The 20,104-nt window shown below is 48.1% G+C and overlaps 1 protein-coding gene across 4 annotated transcripts in view; it reads left to right on the top strand.

The window, feature by feature from the left end:
• Window positions 1–14,887, top strand: part of Syk (spleen associated tyrosine kinase) — a 70,096-nt gene extending 55,209 nt beyond the window's left edge. For all 4 annotated transcript variants that reach the window (XM_050144178.1, XM_050144179.1, XM_050144176.1 and 1 more), the window contains 6 exons: window positions 989–1,166; window positions 5,536–5,745; window positions 8,505–8,694; window positions 9,626–9,766; window positions 11,138–11,250; window positions 11,951–14,887. In XM_050144178.1, the coding sequence (XP_050000135.1) occupies window positions 989–1,166; window positions 5,536–5,745; window positions 8,505–8,694; window positions 9,626–9,766; window positions 11,138–11,250; window positions 11,951–12,023 (905 nt within the window). In that variant the 3' untranslated portion in view covers window positions 12,024–14,887. The remainder of the gene's footprint in view (window positions 1–988; window positions 1,167–5,535; window positions 5,746–8,504; window positions 8,695–9,625; window positions 9,767–11,137; window positions 11,251–11,950) is intronic.
• The last annotated feature ends 5,217 nt before the right edge of the window (window positions 14,888–20,104 follow it).

The raw sequence follows: 20,104 nt of genomic DNA on the forward strand, positions 1-20,104 counted from the left end.
TCAGTGTGTGGAGTCAGCTTACAAATTCAGGGCACTGTTCCAAATCTCCCTGATGGTGAGGGTCAACACTAGGCAGCAGCGATGTCCAGTCACAGGCAGAAGATATCCTTTATCCATAAAATAAGCAGTCTGTCAAGTGAAAATGGTCTTTTACAATTAAAACGAACGACAAGATCCCATTGTCATCATTGACAACACCATGCTTCTGCTTCAAATCCTGTGTCTGTCACACTCCATGGACCAGTTGCCTCTCTTGGAGGAGCACAATGACTGGGAGGCCACAGAGGTGACTTACTCCCAGAATTGGGACCTCTGGTTGGTTTTCTTGGGTTCATGAGTGTATCTATGTTGTTATTTTTTTTTTTTTAGTGAGCTTAAGGTTTGTTTATTGCTATAAATTGCCTCCAAACAGAGGCTTAAAGCAGCAAGAGGGAATTCTCCCTCTTTTAATTTATTCCTTGTGGCTGGAGATGTGGCTCACGGTAGAGGTCTTGTCTGGCATGCACGGAGCCCTGGGTTTCTTTCCCAGCACTGCAAAAGTCAGGTACAGTGTCCCACATGTCATCAAGGCCATGGTTAGCTAGATGTTGAGTTTCATGGTCCTTCTCACAGTTTGGTAGCCTCAGGACTGCGGGACGCCATCCTTAGCATCTCAAATATTAAGCATTTTGGTTTTTCATAGCCTTGCCTTGGAGAGCACAAGCATCATGGTTCAGTAATTAAAAACAAACAAACCACAACAAAAAAAAAACAGCAAGGAACATGTCCTCGGTGGCACCTCTCCACAGAAGGATGTCAAAGACTGTTCACAAAGGGTCACAAAGAATGTTCTTAAAGCCTACTGGTGTAGAAGACCTATCTCCCCTTGCTTCATTTCTCACCTGCCTACAAATGCCCCATAAGACCACAGGGGTGGAGGACAGGGGTCAATCGGTAAAAACTCACAGGCGCCCTGTCTGGAGTTATATGTTACCTAATTGCCTTGCAGGCCTTCAGAGAGAGGCCCTGCCCATGGACACAGAGGTGTATGAGAGCCCTTACGCCGACCCCGAAGAGATCCGGCCCAAAGAGGTCTACCTAGACAGAAGCTTGCTAACTCTGGAGGACAATGAACTGGGCTCTGGTAACTTCGGGACCGTGAAAAAGGGATACTACCAAATGAAGAAGTAAGTACCGTTACCCCATTGTGTTACTGTCCGTCACCCTCAGTGTGAGCAGGCAGCATGGAAAACTTCCAAGAATGCACTGAGAATGTTCATCTAATCCCAGATGTGAAGTTTAGCCTAGCATGGCTTAGTACTTTTTCACTAGCATTATATGTATTCATTTTGAAATTATGTCTTTTTGTGTATGTGCACATAAGTCCCAACATTCATCTCATGTGGTCACAGGACACGTAAGTTGGTCCTCTCTTTCTCACCTGGGTTCCAGGAACTAAACTCAGGTCATCAGGCTTGGCAGCAAGCTCTGTAATCAACTCTTCCCTTTTGCCCATCTTCATTTCCGACTCTTTTGTAAAGAAAGCACCCTTTGTGTGTGCTAACTGTAGTCACAGTAACGAAATGTTTGTGTTAGTACATATGCCTCGTAGAAAATAACTAAATAGAAATAAGCAAATTCATAAGAAAATATGACTATGTTGTACCTCCGAAACATGACTACCTGCAACTAACCTTGGTATAGGCATTTGCTGGATCTTTATATGTTTGTAAAACTTTGGTTTCTGGTGCCTTGCGTCCTGTGTACAAGCACAGAGGCCATTTTTAAATAGATGTATTTAAATCGCAGTCACTTTTAAAGTTGAATATTAAGAGAGAGAGAGAGATGACTCAGAGGTTAAGAGGGTATACTGCTCTTCCATAGGACCTAAACTCACTCTGCAGTACCCAGGTCAGATGGCTCAAAGCTGCCCTTAACTCCAGCTCCAAGGACTCTGATGCCCTCTTCTGGACTCTGAGGGTGTAGGAGGAGGGCCTGTTTGTTCATCCCGGCTGCCCGGCTAGCTTAGCCCCGAAATAACCACACAGAAACTTGTATTAATTAAATCACTGTGTGGCCCATTAGCTCTAACTTCTTATTGGCTAACTCTTACATATTAGTTTAACCAATTTCTATTAATCTGTATATCACCACGAGTTCGTGGCCTACCAGCAAAGTCTCAGAACTTTTATGTCCAACAGTGGTGGGTCCGTGGCATCTCTCTGACTCTGCTTTCTTCCTCCCAGAATTCAGTTCTGTCTTTTCCGCCTACCTAAGTTCTGCCCTCTCAGGCCAAGGCAGTTTCGTTATTTATTAACCAATACAAGCAACACACAGAGGGAACTCCCACAGCACTGAGGGTACCTGCACTCAACATGCATATACCAACGCAGACACACTTAGATACAAAATTTAAAACAAACCTTTTGAAAAACTGAATATGTGAACCTACTATTCTCATTCCACCCTGTAAAGTTATCAATTGCTTTCTTACATTCCTATAATGCGGTCTTATTCTCTTGTCTGTAAAAGAGCCCAAATGTTGGAAAATGAGGAGTCTCAGAAAGTCTCTTCCTGAGCCAACATAAACAAATGTTTGGACACCAGAACAATGGCAGTCTCATGAAATTAGTGGGGCATCACTTTCTCTTGGATTTCTCTAGAAGAGGTGGTATTTTCTTTTCTAAATATTTAGAGGAATTGAGACTTTTTTTTAAAACTTATTAATTTGGATCCCTACCTCACACCATAGATGCAACAAGAAACCTAAATATAAAAATCAAAGTAGGTGGCTAGAGATGACAGAATGGAACCTCTCATGGTTCCAAGAGGACCCAGAGAGTCTCCTCAGGAACTGAACTGTCTAAATGCACTTGTAAAGACCATGGACTGCACCCCAAATCAGTACAACACTGGTGTGTCTATCCCACTTATTCTGTTATTTGATGCATCCTATTTTTTTAGGTGTGTGTATGTGTGTGGCTGTAATGTGTGTGTGTGTGTGTGTGTGTGTGTGTATGCACGCATGCAGGTATAGGGATTGAGGGATCGAACTTCAGTCCTCAAGCTTGGCAGCATGCACCTTTACCTACAGAATCTCTCTCGGCCCCTTAACTGTTTTTATTCTCCAGTTTGAAGGTTCAGCAAAAGAAGCACTCTCATTCTTGTAGAAATTTTATCACAAGTATAGTTTTTCAAATCATACATAGCTAATATTTGTTCTTTCATTTAAACCACATTTTGTTAGAATATTTTCAAGAGTTCTGTATGATTCATGTGATATTTTTTATGAGAAAAATGAAAAATCTATATTTTGAAAACACATTGAGGGCTGCTTAAATTTAACAGCGCCCACTGGGAGAGAAGTGTGCCTTTAACTCTAATCTTTAACATTGTGTGAGCTTTGAACTGGGCATGGTGGCGCCACCTGTGATCCCCAGCGCCCCAGAGGGAGAGGCAGGAGGACCAGAAGTTTAAAGTCAACCTCCACTTAAAGCAAGCTTGAGACCAGAATGGATTACATAAAACCCTGTCTCAAAAAGAAACAAACAAACAAAAAAAAAAAAAAAGTAAAACAATGTATGCTGTTTAATTCTGGGTCCAGACACCAATTTTCAATACCACAAATGTATTGTATTCACATATGCACATAGACATAGCCTAGCCAGCAAATCACATGACGTTGCAGGAAGCTATATGTATGGCATAGCTGGTGAACCTTATAGAAGCTGTTTTAGTATTTTCCAGTTTGGGGACTTTCCTCAGCTTGGAACATTCTGTATCATTGTCTGCTACCCTTGTTTACAGGTAGTGGGACATTGTTCCTCTGTCTACCAAAGAGCAATAGATTGGAAGCCTGGCTACTACAGAGGCTAACCCTGGCAGATGTAAACAAGTGTCTACTTACAGAGCACCAACCACAAACCAGAGTACAATTCCCCTGAAGTCCACCGTGGGGGACTAGTGAGTTATCAGGCTGACTTCAGAGCATGTATGAGGGTTGCTTATGGGAACTGAACCACGGAGAAGTCTGGCTTCTACAGGGATGTGTATAGTCCCTGTCTTAGGTAGGGTTTCTATTGCTGTGAAGAGACACCATGAAGGAAAACATTTAATGGGGTGGCTTCTATTTTCAGATGTCCTTTATCGTCATGGTGCAACATGGTAGCATGCAGGCAGACTTGGTGGGAAAGAAGTAGCTAAGAGTCCTACATTTTGACTTGCATGCAACAGGAAGTAGTCTGAGACATTAGATGGTCTCTTGAGCATTTATGAGACCTCAAAGCCCACCTCCACAGTGACACACTTTGTTCAACAAAACCACACCTCCTCCAACAAAGCTATAGTATCACTCCCTTTGGGGGCCATTTTCTTTCAACCCACCACAGTCCCCCCCCCCCCACATATGACCTCACACACTCCTGCTAACCTTCACGGTCTGTGTGCACTAGCACCTCCCAAGACCACAAGTCTTTGTTCAGTTAGCACAGAATCTCATAGAGATGTCTGGGCGGTCCCAGAGAAAGCTGCAGGAATCCAGGTGACAATCCAGTGGTCATCCCCACCCTTTCTTCCTATGAGGAAGCAGTGACAGACAATGCTGGTCTTGCTGCTCTCTTGCAAAAGACATAGCTGATCTGATAGAAATTACAGCTGTTATATTTAGAGGGAGTTAAAGACGACCTTAAAGTTCGGGGCCTCCCATCTCTACCTCTGGGGTGCTGGGGGTCACAGGTGTGTACCACCAGGTTCAGTTCAAAACTCACACATTGTTAAACCTCAGAGTTAAAGAAACAGTCTCTCCCATTGGGCTTTGTTGGATTGAAGCAAGTCCCAACATGTTTCCAAAATATAGATTTTTCATTTTCACATTAAAATATCACATGGATCATGCCAAACTCTTGAAAATATTCTAAAAAAATGTGGTTTAAATGAAAGAACAAGCATTAACTATGTGTGATTTGAGAAACTACACCTGTGATAAAATTTCCGCAAGAATGAGAAAAATAGTACTAGCCATTTTTAAGTGTGTGTGTGTGTGCATGTGTGTGTGTACACATGTGTGTGTGCTTATGTGTATGTGTGTCCACAGTGCATGCAGGTGCTCCTGCCACAGCACCAATATAGAGGCCAAAGGACAATCCTGGGTGTCACTTCTTACTTTTCTACCTTGCTTGAAACAGAGACTCTTGGGGTTCACGGCTGACCCCCCGGTGTCCATGGATTCTCCCGTGTCTTCGTGCCCTAGAAGTGCTGCCATTACAGTCTTATGCTGCTATATCCAACTTCCTGTGGGGCCTGAGGATCTGAACTCAGGTCCTCACTCTTACATGGCAAGCACCTTACACACTGAGCTGTCCCCCCAGCCTGTGGCCACTTTCCGAATGGCTTTAAGGGACTCTCATTCTGTAGCGAGTGTGCCAGCATTTCCCCACCCTGGTCAACCCCTGGCATTGTGCATTCCACGACGCCAGCCACACCCGGGCATCATGTCTCACGGAAGAGAACTTCTAGGCAGTTTGGAAAGTTTCTCATGAGCTACAATCTGTGTTACAGAGTTGTGAAGACAGTGGCTGTGAAAATCTTGAAGAACGAGGCCAACGACCCCGCTCTGAAGGACGAGCTGTTAGCAGAGGCGAACGTCATGCAGCAGCTGGACAACCCCTACATTGTGCGCATGATCGGAATCTGTGAGGCCGAGTCCTGGATGCTGGTGATGGAGATGGCGGAGCTGGGGCCCCTCAACAAGTACCTGCAGCAGAACAGGTGCCGTGGAGCTCAGGTGCACAGGAGCTGTGCGCTGGCCCCCCTTGGGCTGTGCTGGGGCCTGATTTCTGTGGGAAGCTCCCCCCCACACACACTTCCTACATTCCTACATTGTTCCATACTCAGGGAATTGAGAAACCTCATGGAATGAGGGGAGATGCAGCCTTTAGATCCAGTTCTCTCTCTCTCTCTCTCTCTCTCTCTCTCTCTCTCTGTCTCTCTCTCTCTCTGTCTGTCTCTCTCTCTGTGTCTCTCTCTCTCTGTCTCTCTCTCTCTCTCTCTGTCTCTCTCTCTCTCTCTGTCTCTCTNTCTGTCTCTCTCTCTCTCTGTCTCTCTCTCTCTCTCTCTCTCTCTCTCTCTCTCTCCTGTGTATACATTTGTTGGAGCACACCTGTGTGAATGTATGGAGGGGCAGAGGTCAATGTAGGATGTCATTCTCTCTCCTCTATCAGTCTCCCTCCTATAATTGTTTATTTATGAGCATATGCCTGTGTGAGTGTGTGCCACATGAATGCAGATACTCACAGAGGCCAGAAAAGAGTGTCAGATCCCTTGGAGCTGGAGTTACAGGCAGTTGTGAGCCTCCCAGCCAAGTTCAGGCCCTATACAAGAACAGCACGCATTCTTAACCACTGAGCTATCACTTAGAATCTCCACCTGATCTTTTGAGACAGGGTCTCACTGACTCTGGAGCGCACCGATTCAGACAACCTGGGATGGCCCTGGAGCCCCAGGGATTCCAGGTTCCTACTGCCATGCCTGGCTTTTATCTGAGTTCTGGGGATCCCCAACTCAGGTCTTCTTTCATCCTTGTGCGTCAGACACTTTACCAACTGAAGCATCTCCCTAGCCCTGGCAGAAAACAACTCTCACTATCATTTGGTCTTGAATCTCTGCCCAATGATAAAATCCTCGAGGTGTGTGGGCAGGGCACCTTCTGCAACAGGCAGAACATTCTTCCTAGGTAAACACCGTGAATGAGCATCTTCCTGGGGTACCAGTCTTGTCTCCTCTGGCTGACCTCCTGAGTACCTGCATCTCAGGAGCAGGCTGCTGTTCACTGATTGCTCATCAGTGGTCTAGGCACAGCTGCTCTAAGGCTGTGGTCAATACAGAGAAACTCCTAGAAGGAACTGAATTCAGTGGCTTAGCTCATCACACTGTTGCAGCATTGTTTGTACTTTAGCTGTTGCCTTCGACTCTGTGGAAAGAGGGTGTGAACCCTTCTTTACAGGCAGGGAATGGAAACACAGAGCCAATTTGTAACCTATCCAGTTTGGAACAGGGATTTAGAGTCATCTCTGACTCCTCTGAGCCAAGGCTGACCACTTCTCATTTTATCCACCCGTTCTTTACTATTTCCAGTATATGTGTGTGAATATGAGTGCTTGTGCAAAGGTCAACCTAGAGCAGTTCCGGTACCCTGGAATATTGCCTGTCTCCTTTGAGATAGGGGTCTCTCATTGGCTGGAGTTCATCAATTAGGCCAGACAGGTTGGGCAGCGAGCCCCAAGAATCTACCAGCCTCACTTCCCCAGCGTTCAGCATGGGCACCCCTATACCTGGATTTATTTTCACACAGACTCAGGGCATCAAACTCGGGTCCTCATGCTTGCAAGATGAGCACTTCGTTGACTCAGCTGTCTCCGCAGCCCTGAATGACTTTCTGTACATGTGTGAAAATGAAACACATTGAGCATCGTGAGAACGGCGTTCAGTCTGGAATGGCTGTGCAGCAGAGAGATGACCTGCCACACTCAGGCCTGCAGTGAGGTTTTACTTATGCTTTAACAAATAAAGCGTGCCTAAAATTCAGAAGGGCAACGCTAAGGCACTAGAGTCAGGCAGTGGTGGCACACACCGTTGATCCCAGGATTTGGGAGACAGAGGCAGATGGATCTCTGCGAGTTCAAGGCCACCCCAGTCTCCACAAGATCAATGCAGAAACAAATCCAGGTGATGGTGCCTTACACCTTTAATCCCAGCACTAGAGGGAATGTAAAATGGGAGGAGAAAGGGGCTGAGTCTGCTCAGTCTTCTTTGTGAGCCGCCACTGCCTGACCTCTAGTGGCTTAGCGTTGCCCTTCTGACCTTTAGGTAAGCTTTATTTATTAAAACATAAATAAAACATCACTACCCATGCCTCCCGTGGTTGTTTTTTCATGTCTGTGCCTAGCAAATGGGTGTGCATGCCCATGCATACATGCAGAGGCCAGAACACTGTGTGTCCTCTACTGCTTTCTGCTTTGCTCCCTGAAGACACAGCCAGTATGGTAGGTAGCACTTGTCTTTAATTACAACACCAGAGAGACAGCTTGGTGGGTCTCTGTGAGTTTGGAATCAGCCTGCTGATCTACATAGCAAGATCCAGGCTATTTTGAACTGCACAGTGATGCTCTATCTCAAAAAAAAAAAAAAAAAAAAAGACAAACAAAAAAAAACCAAACAAAACCAAAAAACAGGAAGTTTTTGTTTTGTTTAGGGTTTTTTTTGTTTTGTTTTTTGGGGGGGCTATGCTGGTGACCAGCAAACCTCAGGATCTTCCTGTCTCCACCCCTTACCAGTGCTGGGATTACAGGCACTTGTGCCCACATCCAGCTTTTTCACATGGCTTCTGGGAATCAAAATTTAGGTCCTCATCTCATGCAGCAAGTGTTCATACACTGATCCATTTTTCCTCTTACATGTACACGGGGAACATGGCTGTGTGTTTGCAATGACCACCGCCTACTCTTACTAACAGCAGCCTGTGGTTCTAGGCACATCAAGGATAAGAATATCATCGAGTTGGTTCATCAGGTTTCCATGGGAATGAAGTATTTGGAAGAGTCCAATTTCGTGCACAGAGATCTGGCTGCAAGGAATGTGCTTCTGGTCACCCAACATTATGCCAAGATCAGCGATTTCGGTCTTTCCAAAGCCCTTCGTGCGGACGAGAACTACTACAAGGTAGGACAGCTCAGTGCAGGCTCGAGACAGCAGGCTGAGGGACAGCTCAGTGCAGGCTCATAGCAGCAGGTCATACAAGTATTGAAAGATAAATGTATGCTCTCTGTGTTTTATTATTGTGGAAATCTCACCAGTAACCTTGGAACTAGCTCTTGAAGACCAGGCTGGCCTCGAACTCACAGAAATTTGCCTGCCTCTGCCTCCCGAGTGCTGGAGTTAAAGGTGTGAGCCATCAACACCCAGCAATGGGAAAGTAGTCTTAAGATTAATTCTGTTGATCAAGAAACGAAATCCAAAAATACTTAACATATCTCAGCTGAAGACTTACTCAGACTAGCATCTTCTGTTTCTTTTTTTTTTTTTTTCACATTTATTTATCTTGTGGTGTGTATGTAGGCATGTGTGCCACAATGTACCAATAGAGACTGGAAGACAACTTATAGGAGTTGATTCTCTCCTTCTACCATGTCTGTCCCAGGAACTGAACTCAGATCTTCAGGCTCGGCAGCAGGCACCTTACCCACTGAACCACCTTGCTAGCCCTGAATTTTGAGTTTTGAAAAAAAGGATAGAATGCTTGTGCTAACTTACTTTCATAAATACAAGTCGAACAAGTTGATTTTATTTTTTAGACATGCATTCATGCAGCCCAGGCTGGTTTCACAGGTACTGAGTTCTAGGTTTATAGTCACGCACCACCATGATTGGGTTACACTGTTCTAGGACTCAAACTGAGGGCTTCATGAATGCCCACTATTGACTAAACCAGGTCCTCAGCCCCAGAACTGGTTGATCCTTGGAAGATTTTTCTGACTCCCTTTCCTTCGAGCTGACACTGTGGGTTTCAGCAGAGGTTTTTCTCCGCCCTTCTTCTCCCATCCAACTCCTGCTTGCATTGGCACGTGCACACCTGACTTCACTCTGCTCCCAGGCCCAGACCCACGGGAAGTGGCCCGTGAAGTGGTACGCCCCCGAATGCATCAACTACTACAAGTTTTCCAGCAAGAGTGACGTCTGGAGCTTCGGAGTCCTGATGTGGGAAGCGTTCTCCTACGGGCAGAAGCCTTATCGGGTGAGCCGCGCTCAGCTGTGTGTTTCATGTCTCAGCCTTGTGGCCTTAGGAAAACATCACTCGGTGTTGGGCTATTGCCGCAAGAACCTGGGGACACCCTGGGGTTGCCCATCAGCTTCTAACAGTGGGCAGCTAGTGCAACCTTAGCTTACAGTAGCCTGGAAATGACACTTGGTGCTAAGTGAACATATTTTCACTGTGTGTTACATACACACTCACCAGACACAGCCCCAGATCATCCTTCTTGGGAGTTATAACAGAAATGGTGACACTGACAGCATCAACTATGTTAGCTGTTGTAATGTGCATTCTCGTGTGTGTGCATATGCGTGTGCATTCTCCTGTGTTCCCATATGTGTGCATATGTGCGTGCATTCTCATGTGTGTTCTCATGTGTATGCATATGCATGTGTGTGCATATGCGTATGCATTCTTGTGTGTTTGCATATGTCTGTGCATTCTCGTGTGTGTGCATATGCATATGCATTCTTGTGTGTTTGCATATGTGTGTGCATTCTCGTGTGTGCATATGCATATGTGTGTGCATTCTCGTGTGTGTGCATATGTGTGTGTTCTTGTGTGTGTGCATATGTCTGTGCATTCTCATGTGTATGCATATGCACGTGTGTTCTCATGTGTGTGCATATGCATGTGCGTTCTTGTATGTGTGCATATGTCTGTGCATTCTCATGTATGAATATGTGTGTGCATTCTCATGTATACATATGTGTGTGTGCATTCTCATGTGTATGCATATGCACGTGTGTTCTCATGTGTGTGCATATGTATGTGTTGAGACATCATTCCTCAGGGACTACTTGCCTTGCTGTTTGTGGTAGTCTCTTTCTTAGCCTGAGTTTATCCAATAGGCCAGGCTAGCTGGCCAGCAAACCCCAGGGATCTGCCTGTCTCTCTGCCCCCAGCACTGGGATTACAAGCATTCACTGCCACTCTTGACTGTTTACATGGGCTTTGGGGATTGAACTCAGGTCCTCATGCTTGCAAGGTAGTACTTTGCAGACGAAACTAGTGTGTGTGTGTGTGTGTGTGTGTGTGTGTGTGTTTCTTGGATGGTGCCACTCAGTAGATTGCCACACATGAAGGCCCTACATCCCACAAGGCCAGGCCCTAAATAAGGAATCAGAGCAGGAACCCCAAAGCCCCCCTTCTCTCCAAGACATCCAACCCTTCTCACCAGGCAGCCACTTCTGACTCTAGGATTCCAAGGAAGGGCCCCTAGCATTGTGACTGATGTACTTGGTGTTGCACAGCCTGTATCTGTGTCCCTCTGTCTGGGTGGGGTGGGGTGGGGTGAGGTCCTTTGTTTGTTGGCAGGTGGTTTAAAAGCTTGTGTGCATGTTCATGTCTCAGGGGATGAAGGGGAGCGAGGTGAGCGCCATGCTGGAGAAAGGGGAGCGTATGGGGTGCCCTCCAGGATGCCCCCGAGAGATGTACGACCTGATGAACCTTTGCTGGACCTATGAGTGAGTACTCAACCCTACCTTCCATTGGCCTGGGTGTTTGTAGAAGCAGACGGCGTGGCTAGCGTCCTAATTATGTCTGTCGCCGTGATAAAATGTTTTGGCCAAAAGCTAACATGGGGCAAAAGATTTATTTTAGCTCAGAACTCCAGATTACAGTCCATGGTCACAAGGCGGTCAAGGTGGCCCGAACTGAAAACATTTGGTCACATCGTCACAGTGGAGAGCTGAGAGAAAAGATGTGTACATGCTTCTGTGCTCAGCTCACTTTCTCCTCCTTGAGAAAGTCCAAGAATGGTAACCCACGGCAGGCTGGGTCTTCATATCAAATAGCATGATCAAGACAATTCCTTGACAGGCTGGCCTGTTCTAGACAGCAGTCCCTCATTGAGACTGCCTTCCCAAGTGATTCCAGACTGTGTCAACACGCGTGAGCTGATGCATCTACAACACAGGGACAAGTTAGTTGTTGAGACAACTAACTTCTGTAACATAGTACAAAATTCTTCTAGCTCACAAGGACACGGATCCTCCAAATCTTATAAAATGCAGGCTTGAGTTCTGCAGGTTGGGAGTGGGAAGGGACTTCAGACCACACTGGCGCAGGGTGCAGTGACCGGCATTTACCACTAGGGGACACAGTGAGATAATCATGTTTCCACTCCTCTACCTACAAAGAGTAACACATCTCTTCCTCCTCCAGGGTAGAGAACAGACCGGGATTCACAGCCGTGGAGCTGCGGCTTCGCAATTACTACTACGACGTGGTTAACTAACAGCTCTGGCACCTGTCACCGGCCGCCTTGGATCCTCAAGCGATCACAGAAACTTCATTCAGATGAACTGGCTTCCAGAGTTTCATCTCCCTCTGCCCAGGGTGAGAGCTAAGAAAAGTTAGGACTTACCTTCACAGCCGGTCTGGTCCTCCAAAACAGAGCAGCCGCCAATCCTCAGGGCCCGTGGATTCATCTGTCTGGTTCTTGTTACCCTCTGTGTGGTTTTCCTTATGGTCACAATCGGGAACTGTCTCCAAATCATCTTCGCATCATTCTGTTCCTCTGGGTCCGGGATTGCAGTGTTCCCCTGAAGGTCGGAAAGGCGCCCGAGGCCTAAGCGAAGGAAATACAGGGAAAACTCAGCAGTGCAGCTGGCAATCACACAGGCGCGCGAGGAGAGCAACACGCCTGGACCCTGGTTTTGCTCTCACGCTGCAGACAGAAATACCACACGCATGAGACACACCGACTTGGCCGACCTGGCCCTGGTGTCTGCCTGCCTTCCTGCAGAATGACTTGAAGTCTGTCCCTGTGTGCTTGCCGAGGGAGGCTGCCAGGGAAGGTGGGCTCCCTTGATCCTCTGCCACTGAGCAGAGTCTGTCAGGCGTGGGTCAGACTCCCTCCCCTCTGCAGAGGGAGTGCAGCCAGGATCCCTTCTGAGTCCGTGATGGCATCCGCGTCTATTAGGTTCTTTTCTCATTGCTGCCACAAAAGACCTGACAGACAAATTTAAGGGAGGAGGGGTCGGTTTGGGCTCACAGTGGGGAAAGGCCATCATGGCTGAAAAGACATTACACCCGGAAGGAAAGACTTGGTGGCCTGAGCAGGAAGCCGGAAGGACGTGGCATCCACACTCGGGAAGCAAAGAATGAACGGGAAGTGGAGCCAGGCTACAAGGCCTCAAAGCCACCACCACCCCAGTGACCCACTTCCTTCACCAAGATCCCGCCTCCCAAAGGTTCCACAAGCTTCCTAGGCAGTGAGTGCTACCAGCTGGGGGCCAGGCATTCAAATATGTGAGCCTTGGGGAGTGGGGAGAGGCATTTCACATTCAAGCCACAACAGGATCCACGCATTTCCTGTTGCTCTAACTGAACACCTAGAAGGGCCATGGACAAAGAAGAGAAAGGTATCCGTGAGAGGTGCAGCATGAGGCAGGGGCCTTCCTGACAGAGCAGGTGAGCCATCTCAGCTACCCTCCTCTTAGGAAAGCCCGGATCCCATCCTAGGGTCCCCCTCAGGACCCCACCTCATGCCCCAGAGGCCCCATCTCCAAACACTGTGCTAGTGAGTCTGGGTACTGAACCTTCAAACATGGACCCGGAGGGGACACGTTCATACCCGAGCAGAGGGCAATATGGTGCCCAAGACCCTCTCAAGATGAGTTTCTGAATGCAATTTTAATCCACAATAAAACCAGAGATTTGATCTTCTCCACAAAGAAGCCTGGCTAAGTACAATTCCGAGCCGAGGACATGTGACCCGAGATTTTCACTCTGTCCTCCTTATGCGTGGCTTGCTGTTTGATCATACACAAGGTGCCACCCATTCTTAGTACTTTCGCCGAGGACCCTAAAACTATAAAGGCTGCATAGCCTTCCTTCTGTGTCTGCAAATGTACACAATTGCCATCTCCACCTCCGAGACACTGTGACATATGCAGGCAGGGTTGGTGCGGGAAGCCCCACTGGGGGCAGGTGAGGGACAGAGAGGACACCTCCAGTGCCTTTCAGACTATGAATGTAATAAACTTAGGCAGGAGCCTCTTAAAGGATCGCTAAGAAGTGCTTAGACACCGTCACTGTGTTTGGAATTATGCTGACGGCCAGTCGTCTTGTTAAAGAGGGAATCCCTGTATGCTGGGCTCACTGAGCACATCCGCAGAACACAGAATTGCTGATGAAGTCCCATGGGTCAGGCCACCTGCAGATTTAGAGTCAGGAAAGGAAGAAGCCGAAGTATTCGATTATGGAGACAGGACCCTCCGAATCACATCTGAGCAAGTTCTCTGCTCCCGCCCTCCCCTACCCCCAGGGTGGGGCTATAAAATAGGTCACCTTGCAGGTTGGGGAGCACACGGTGAGAACCCTGTAGAAGCCTCTGGATTCCTTCTGGCCTCCCTAGCAGGAAACCTCTCCTTTCCCAGGGTTTGGCACTGACCATTGCCTAGATATGACTGAGCAGGATGGAGCAGGATGGAGGCAGAGGCTTTGCCTTCCTCTAGGCCAAAACAGGCTCTCATGTGCAGAAGTTGCACTGTGGCCAGTGTTCGACGCTCTCATCTGGTGAAAACCGTGTCTTGCTGTCAAGATTAATTCTCCCCGCTGGGGCCACAGAGGAGGGCGGACAGGGAGAAGATCCTCCCTGGATGATTTAGAGTACGTGGATACTCAAAATTTGCAAGATCAGAAACCAGCCAAGATCCTTGGCTGGGCCTCTCTTCACAAGCTTCCTCTGATGACTGCAACCCCTTCAGCCTGGAACTGGACTCAGTGAGTGCCTTTTACCCATGACCCTTTGCCAACAGAGGACAAGGAGCCTCCCAAGCTGCCTTGCCGCACCCCGCTGACCACAAATACCAGATACCTCATGTGGAACTGAATGTCTCTCCAGTAAACACCCAATCCGGCTGATCGTTCAAATGGTCTGTGTGTGTACAAGGACATGTCCTCCCTGCACCCAGCCCTGCTTCGCATGCCAGACAGTGACTCCACGGGGCTGCCAGCCCCTGTGATTGCAACGCTCCCTGCAGAGCAAAGCCCTGGTTGTCAGTGCCAGCAAGCACTCCCAGTAGCAGTACAGAATGTTTCTTGTTTATTTCAGACATTGTTTTGAATAAAGATCTACTATTAGTTTTGCAACGACTTTTATGGAAGTGGGTAGGGTACAATGGGCTAAACCTTCCACCGGAGTTGGCCAGCGTCTTCCTGAGTGCAGCCTGCTTGCAAAATGTTGAGTGCTTGCCCACACTGCTACCCGTGGGTGGGAACAAAGCCCAGAGTTCACGGTGAAGTCCGGACACGGGAGGAAGCCTGCAAGAAGGGCCCAATCTTGTCAGAGAACATCTGTGTCCCAATGACTCCTTCAACAACCCTTCCCAGCGAACGACTTTGCTTCCACTTGGTCCCATCTCTTCAAGTTTATTATTTTATTTTTCATTTGTGTGTGCCTGTGCATGTGTGTAGGTGTGTTTGCATGTGTGTCATGTGTGAAAGGGTTCCTACAGAGGCCAGGAGAGAGTGTTGGATCCCTGGAGCTAATTACAGGTGGTTCTGGGCCATCCAATGTGAGTGCTGGGAAATGAACTCTGGGAGTCTAGAAGAGCAGCAGATGCTCCTAACCACAGAATCCCTCCAGCTACAGAGGCTGGCCTCCTAAAAGTCTCATCACCTCACAGCAGGACCTCAGGCATAGCCTCTCTCTGCCTCTGCCTCTCTCCCTTCTCTCTGACACAGCCCAGGGCAATAAAACCAGCAGTTCTTTCAAAGAGAAAAAAAAAAAAAAAAATGATAGATACCGTTTGTATACAGCAGAGGGTGCTAGTGAGCCGACTTTGACAACTGTTTGAACTTTATTTCTAGTCCACTTGTTTTTAACTTTACAAAATGAACCCACAGGAAGAAAGCACACTTCCAGAGTCGCCACTGCCAAACCCAGAAAATAGTCCCTGGGATGTTCCAGCTACTGCCACCGCCCAGTATGGCTCACCAGAGCCTGAAGCCTACAGAGCTCTTTGCTTTCTGTCTTTTTCTCTTTCTTTCTTTCTTTCTTTCTTTCTTTCTTTCTTTCTTTCTTTCTTTCTTTCTTTCTTTCTTTCTTTCTTTCTTTCTTTGGCTAAGCATGTTGCGCTAAAGCCATTAGTCACTGGCTTCGGGGCTCCGTCTCCTGTGTCTGTGGGTGACTCAATCCACCGTGGCTGTCATCAAGCCGTGGAACAAAGAGTTCAAAATGCAGACTACTCATAAACAAGTCTCCCTCACTCATGGAAAATAAAGAGCCAGTGTCTGGGACAGCTTCTTCCCCACACCTCCTATCAGATGACACCATCAATTTCTATAAATCACCGGGGTTGACGAAACCTTTGGATTACAGGCCATGAAGACTTGGCTGCCTGGGACCAGGTTCTCAAATTCCTCGCATCCCAACGTCCCTTATGCAGGAGAGAAAGGCCCCCACCCTAGAGGGTGTGGAGCGGGTGAGGAAACAGAGGGGACCACTTAGAACAGCACACTGCCAGACCCGGAAGTAACTTTCCCAAGCAGGGCAGTCCCGTGGCATCGCCGCACCAAACTGTGTAGTTTTGGTTCTAGGATGAACCTGGAGGTTCACGGAGCATTTCAGTCAGGCAGGCTCCTCCCAGTTGTAAAACTTCCAGACAGCCATATTCACACACTGTCTGCCCCCCCCCCCCCGCAAGGGTCACCCCTCTTCTTGTTTTCTTTGATATTCAGCTGTGAAGAAGAGAGAAGAGACTGAGGCAGTACTTGCTTATAAAGCTACCCTGGCGTCCTCTGCTGTGTCCCTCACAATCCCCGTGAGCACTGCAGGGGCCCGCCACAGAGTGGGCGCCAGAAGTTAAGCAAGCCTTCTGACAGGGAGGAAGGCAGGTCTTGGGAGATGGCGCCCCAGGAACGCGGCACAAGCACCTTGGATGATGGTTTTTCCTGCCATGAAAACGTTTAGACAAATGTCCACTCCAGAATGCATTTCCACTGAAGTTCATCAGACACCCCACGCCAGTGTTTTCTCAGCAGACTCATTCTCTCGGTGTCTTCCCATCACACCATTCTCGTGTGCCTCTTGTTCGTCATCCCCTCCCTGATAAAACATTGCCTCTGTCAGGGAAGTGTCTTAAGATTCAGGAAGTGACAGCTCAAAAGCTTCAGGAAGTCCCAGAAACTGACCAAGTGCACTAGGCCCCTCCCTCTTCTATTGATAAATGTTTTAAGAACTGCTGAGAGACTTTAGGAGCTAAGCTACCTAGAACAGACATTCTTCTAACCTGTTGAGCTGTGAGCTCCAAGCCTCCAGCTGTCGCTAGCCATCACCCATTCTAGGGTGGGCTTCCAGGTGTTGCAGCTGCCTTTGCATCTTCCTTGCCGCCATAACTAACCCCTCACCCATACTTGCTACAATAACCCTGCTAAGAGTGCCAGTAAACTTTTGGTTCACAAATCTGAATTTTGGCGGTATGGTTACTTTGGTTTTTCATTGAGTCCCTATCTGGAGCGAGTATATGCTTACTCATATTTCCCCTGGAAATAGTTGTCACATGACACCCCCAAACAGTAGCCAGCCTCCTACACAAGACTTGTGCAGTGGGGCTATGTTTGGGCTGGTGCACCTGCACAGCTAGTGCAGTCGGAACTTGCACTTCTGCCCACAAGATGTGGAGACGCAGTCTAAAGAGGGATGCTGGGCCTTTGCTCTTTTGTAGTGTGCTTTGTGTGTTTCTGTTTTGGTGTGCTTGTCTTTGTATGTGGATGGCTGTGAAAGGGCCCCCTATGTATGTTGTATGTGATCCTGTGTGTGCGTGTCTGTGTGAGATGTGTATATGTGTTATCCACATAGTATGCATGTTTGTGTATATGGGTTTACCTATGTGTGGTGTGTGTCTCTGTATGTGTGTATCCGTGTGTGTGTATCTGTGTGTAGTGGAGTGTCCTGACATATGCATCTGTGTATGTCGATGTGCATGTGTTGTGAATGTGACATAGGTGTGTACATCTTATGTGTCGTGTATGTTTGTGTGACACACATATCTCCTTCTTAGGGGGTGTATTCCTACATGTGTGGGGCCTTGGAACTGTTGCATAGGAGTCTTTACCCCTTGACCTCAGATCCTGGGTTCCTGAACCTCCCGACCTGACGTTAACTCTCCTATGGACCATAATAACTCCATCTTCTAATCCATGGAATCACCCCAAGGATGGCTTCATGACAATAACCTTCCTCCCACATGGAGTCTGGCCAATGCTAGCACCCCAGTCTTGGACCACCTACAGCTGACTCTGTCCTAAACACCTATGCAATCACAGGAAGCAGGACACCATGAGAGGCCATGACCTCACAAGAAACCCTGACTGTAGCCCTACAAAATTGAGGTCAATTTTGCTTAATCATTTGCAAGAGCAATTACCCTCATTCGAAATGGGAGGACTCTAGCCAGGAAGCTCAGGGGGGACCCTGCCTTGCCCCTGGGGAGATGGGGATGGCTGCTTCTTCATCTTGTAGGTACTTGCTAGGTAGATTCTGGGCTCATGTTGTTGTGACTAGTCTTCCTATGGACAGCATCTTCCTGGCCAGCTGCCCTCCTGGGAGTAAGTCGCATTACTATCAGAAACACTGGCTTCTACTGCATGGCAGTTGGTAGTGAGTGGCCTGACTCAAGGGCCTAGCCTGCTGGAAGCATCAGCAGCTGTCTATCCCGGACAGCCCAAGTTGGAGCCGCTCCAGCCCCTACTGTGGTGGGCAGAATGATTCTGCCCAGGTGATATCCCCTTCTTCAGGTCTTTGCTTATTCTCAGGGATGTGTTCTTCGTGTGTGTGTGTGTGTGTGTACACATGTGCTCACACACAGAGAGGCTCTAAGTGCCTGCATAGTCCCAAAAGAGGGTATTGGATCACCTGGAGCTGGGACTACAAACATCTGTGATCTGATTGATGCCGGTGATGGGAATCAAACTCAGAGCCTCTGCCCCCTCATAACCATCTACTGAGACAGCTGTTAGCATTAGGTAACTTTATAAATGAACCAGAAAGACAATGAGCACACATACAAATTTGACCCAGATGTCAGGGTCTCAACCCTGACTAACCCCTCAGAACAAGTCAGAGTGTTAAAAAAACGCTGATGTCCAATCCCAAGTCCCTGAGATTAGAAAATGGGTCTGTAGTGTGGCCTGGGGCAGTCTCCAGGAGTACACCCCGAGGAATACACCCGGAGGAGTACACCCGGAGGCGAGGCTGTCCCTTCCAGCACAGCATGTGGCAGTCTGTGCCATGGTTGGGATGGCAGTCACTTGAGTCCTGTTTCAGGGAGGAGAGGCTTGGACCAGACTGAATGAATCCTGGCCCACTGGAATGGCTCCTAGTGCAGGCGCAGGCTTCCTGTGTGAATGCTGGCCACTAAATGGCCTCAGGAACAGGACTCTATGATGCCAAAGAACTCCAAGCTGGGACTGGGACTGACGGCTCCACAGATCCCGCCTTTCAAAGCGTCATCACCTTTCTGTGGTTTGAATCCCATGGAAAAGCAGAGTCTACACCTGACCTAGGGCATGGTGAGGCCAATGCTGTGATCAGCCACAGTCCTAGAACCTCCAGTCAAAGCCTTGCACGCACCCTTTACTCTTTTGGAGAGGTAGCGAGTTGGAGTTTGGGGCATTGCATACGGTCTGAGCCAGGCTTCCAGAACACATGTCAGTCTGGGATGACTGTCTAGAGGCACTGGTGTTCTGTAGAGGCCAGACCTTTGTGGGGGAAAGAAGCCAGAAAGTTCCAGCCTGGAATAGCACATCATCCTGTCCACCCTGGCTGCCCCTGCAGAGGCTGAGCAATGAGCAACACCCCAGGTATTTTCAACTTGCTATGGGAGGATGGGGGAGGGACTTGGAAGAACAAAGGTGAGTGTCACCACCATTGTCAGCCTTCTTCAGAGGGACTAAGGGATCACTGGAGAATGAGGACCAGGTTTACACATGGGAACATGCAACCCTAGGACTCCGTGCCCTCACCCTGCCCCATGATTGGTGTGTGTGTCGGGGGTGGGTAGCAGAGGAGACCGAGTTAAGGATGTATGTGCAGAAATACAGGAAGAAGCAAGGAGAAGAGTGGGTATGGGGGAAACCCTGGGGATTTTGTCTAAAGTCCAGAGAAGGTCTGAGCCATGCTGTGAAGTCATGCTTGGCTGCCTGTGTCTGGTTCTGGTGGAAACTGGCTCTAACTCTAAAGGGACGGGATGGTACTATGAGAAGTAGGAGCTGAGAACCAACGGAGTTGATTTCTCCCAAGTCCCCAGCTGTTCCATGACGCACCGGCAGCTAGTGAAAGCAGTAGGCCCCCAGTTCTCAGAATCCTCC

Source organism: Alexandromys fortis, unplaced genomic scaffold, assembly GCF_014885135.2.
Source record: "Alexandromys fortis isolate MF-2015 unplaced genomic scaffold, M_Fortis_MF-2015_v1.1 scaffold_1, whole genome shotgun sequence".
NCBI classification, from domain to species: domain Eukaryota; kingdom Metazoa; phylum Chordata; class Mammalia; order Rodentia; family Cricetidae; genus Alexandromys; species Alexandromys fortis.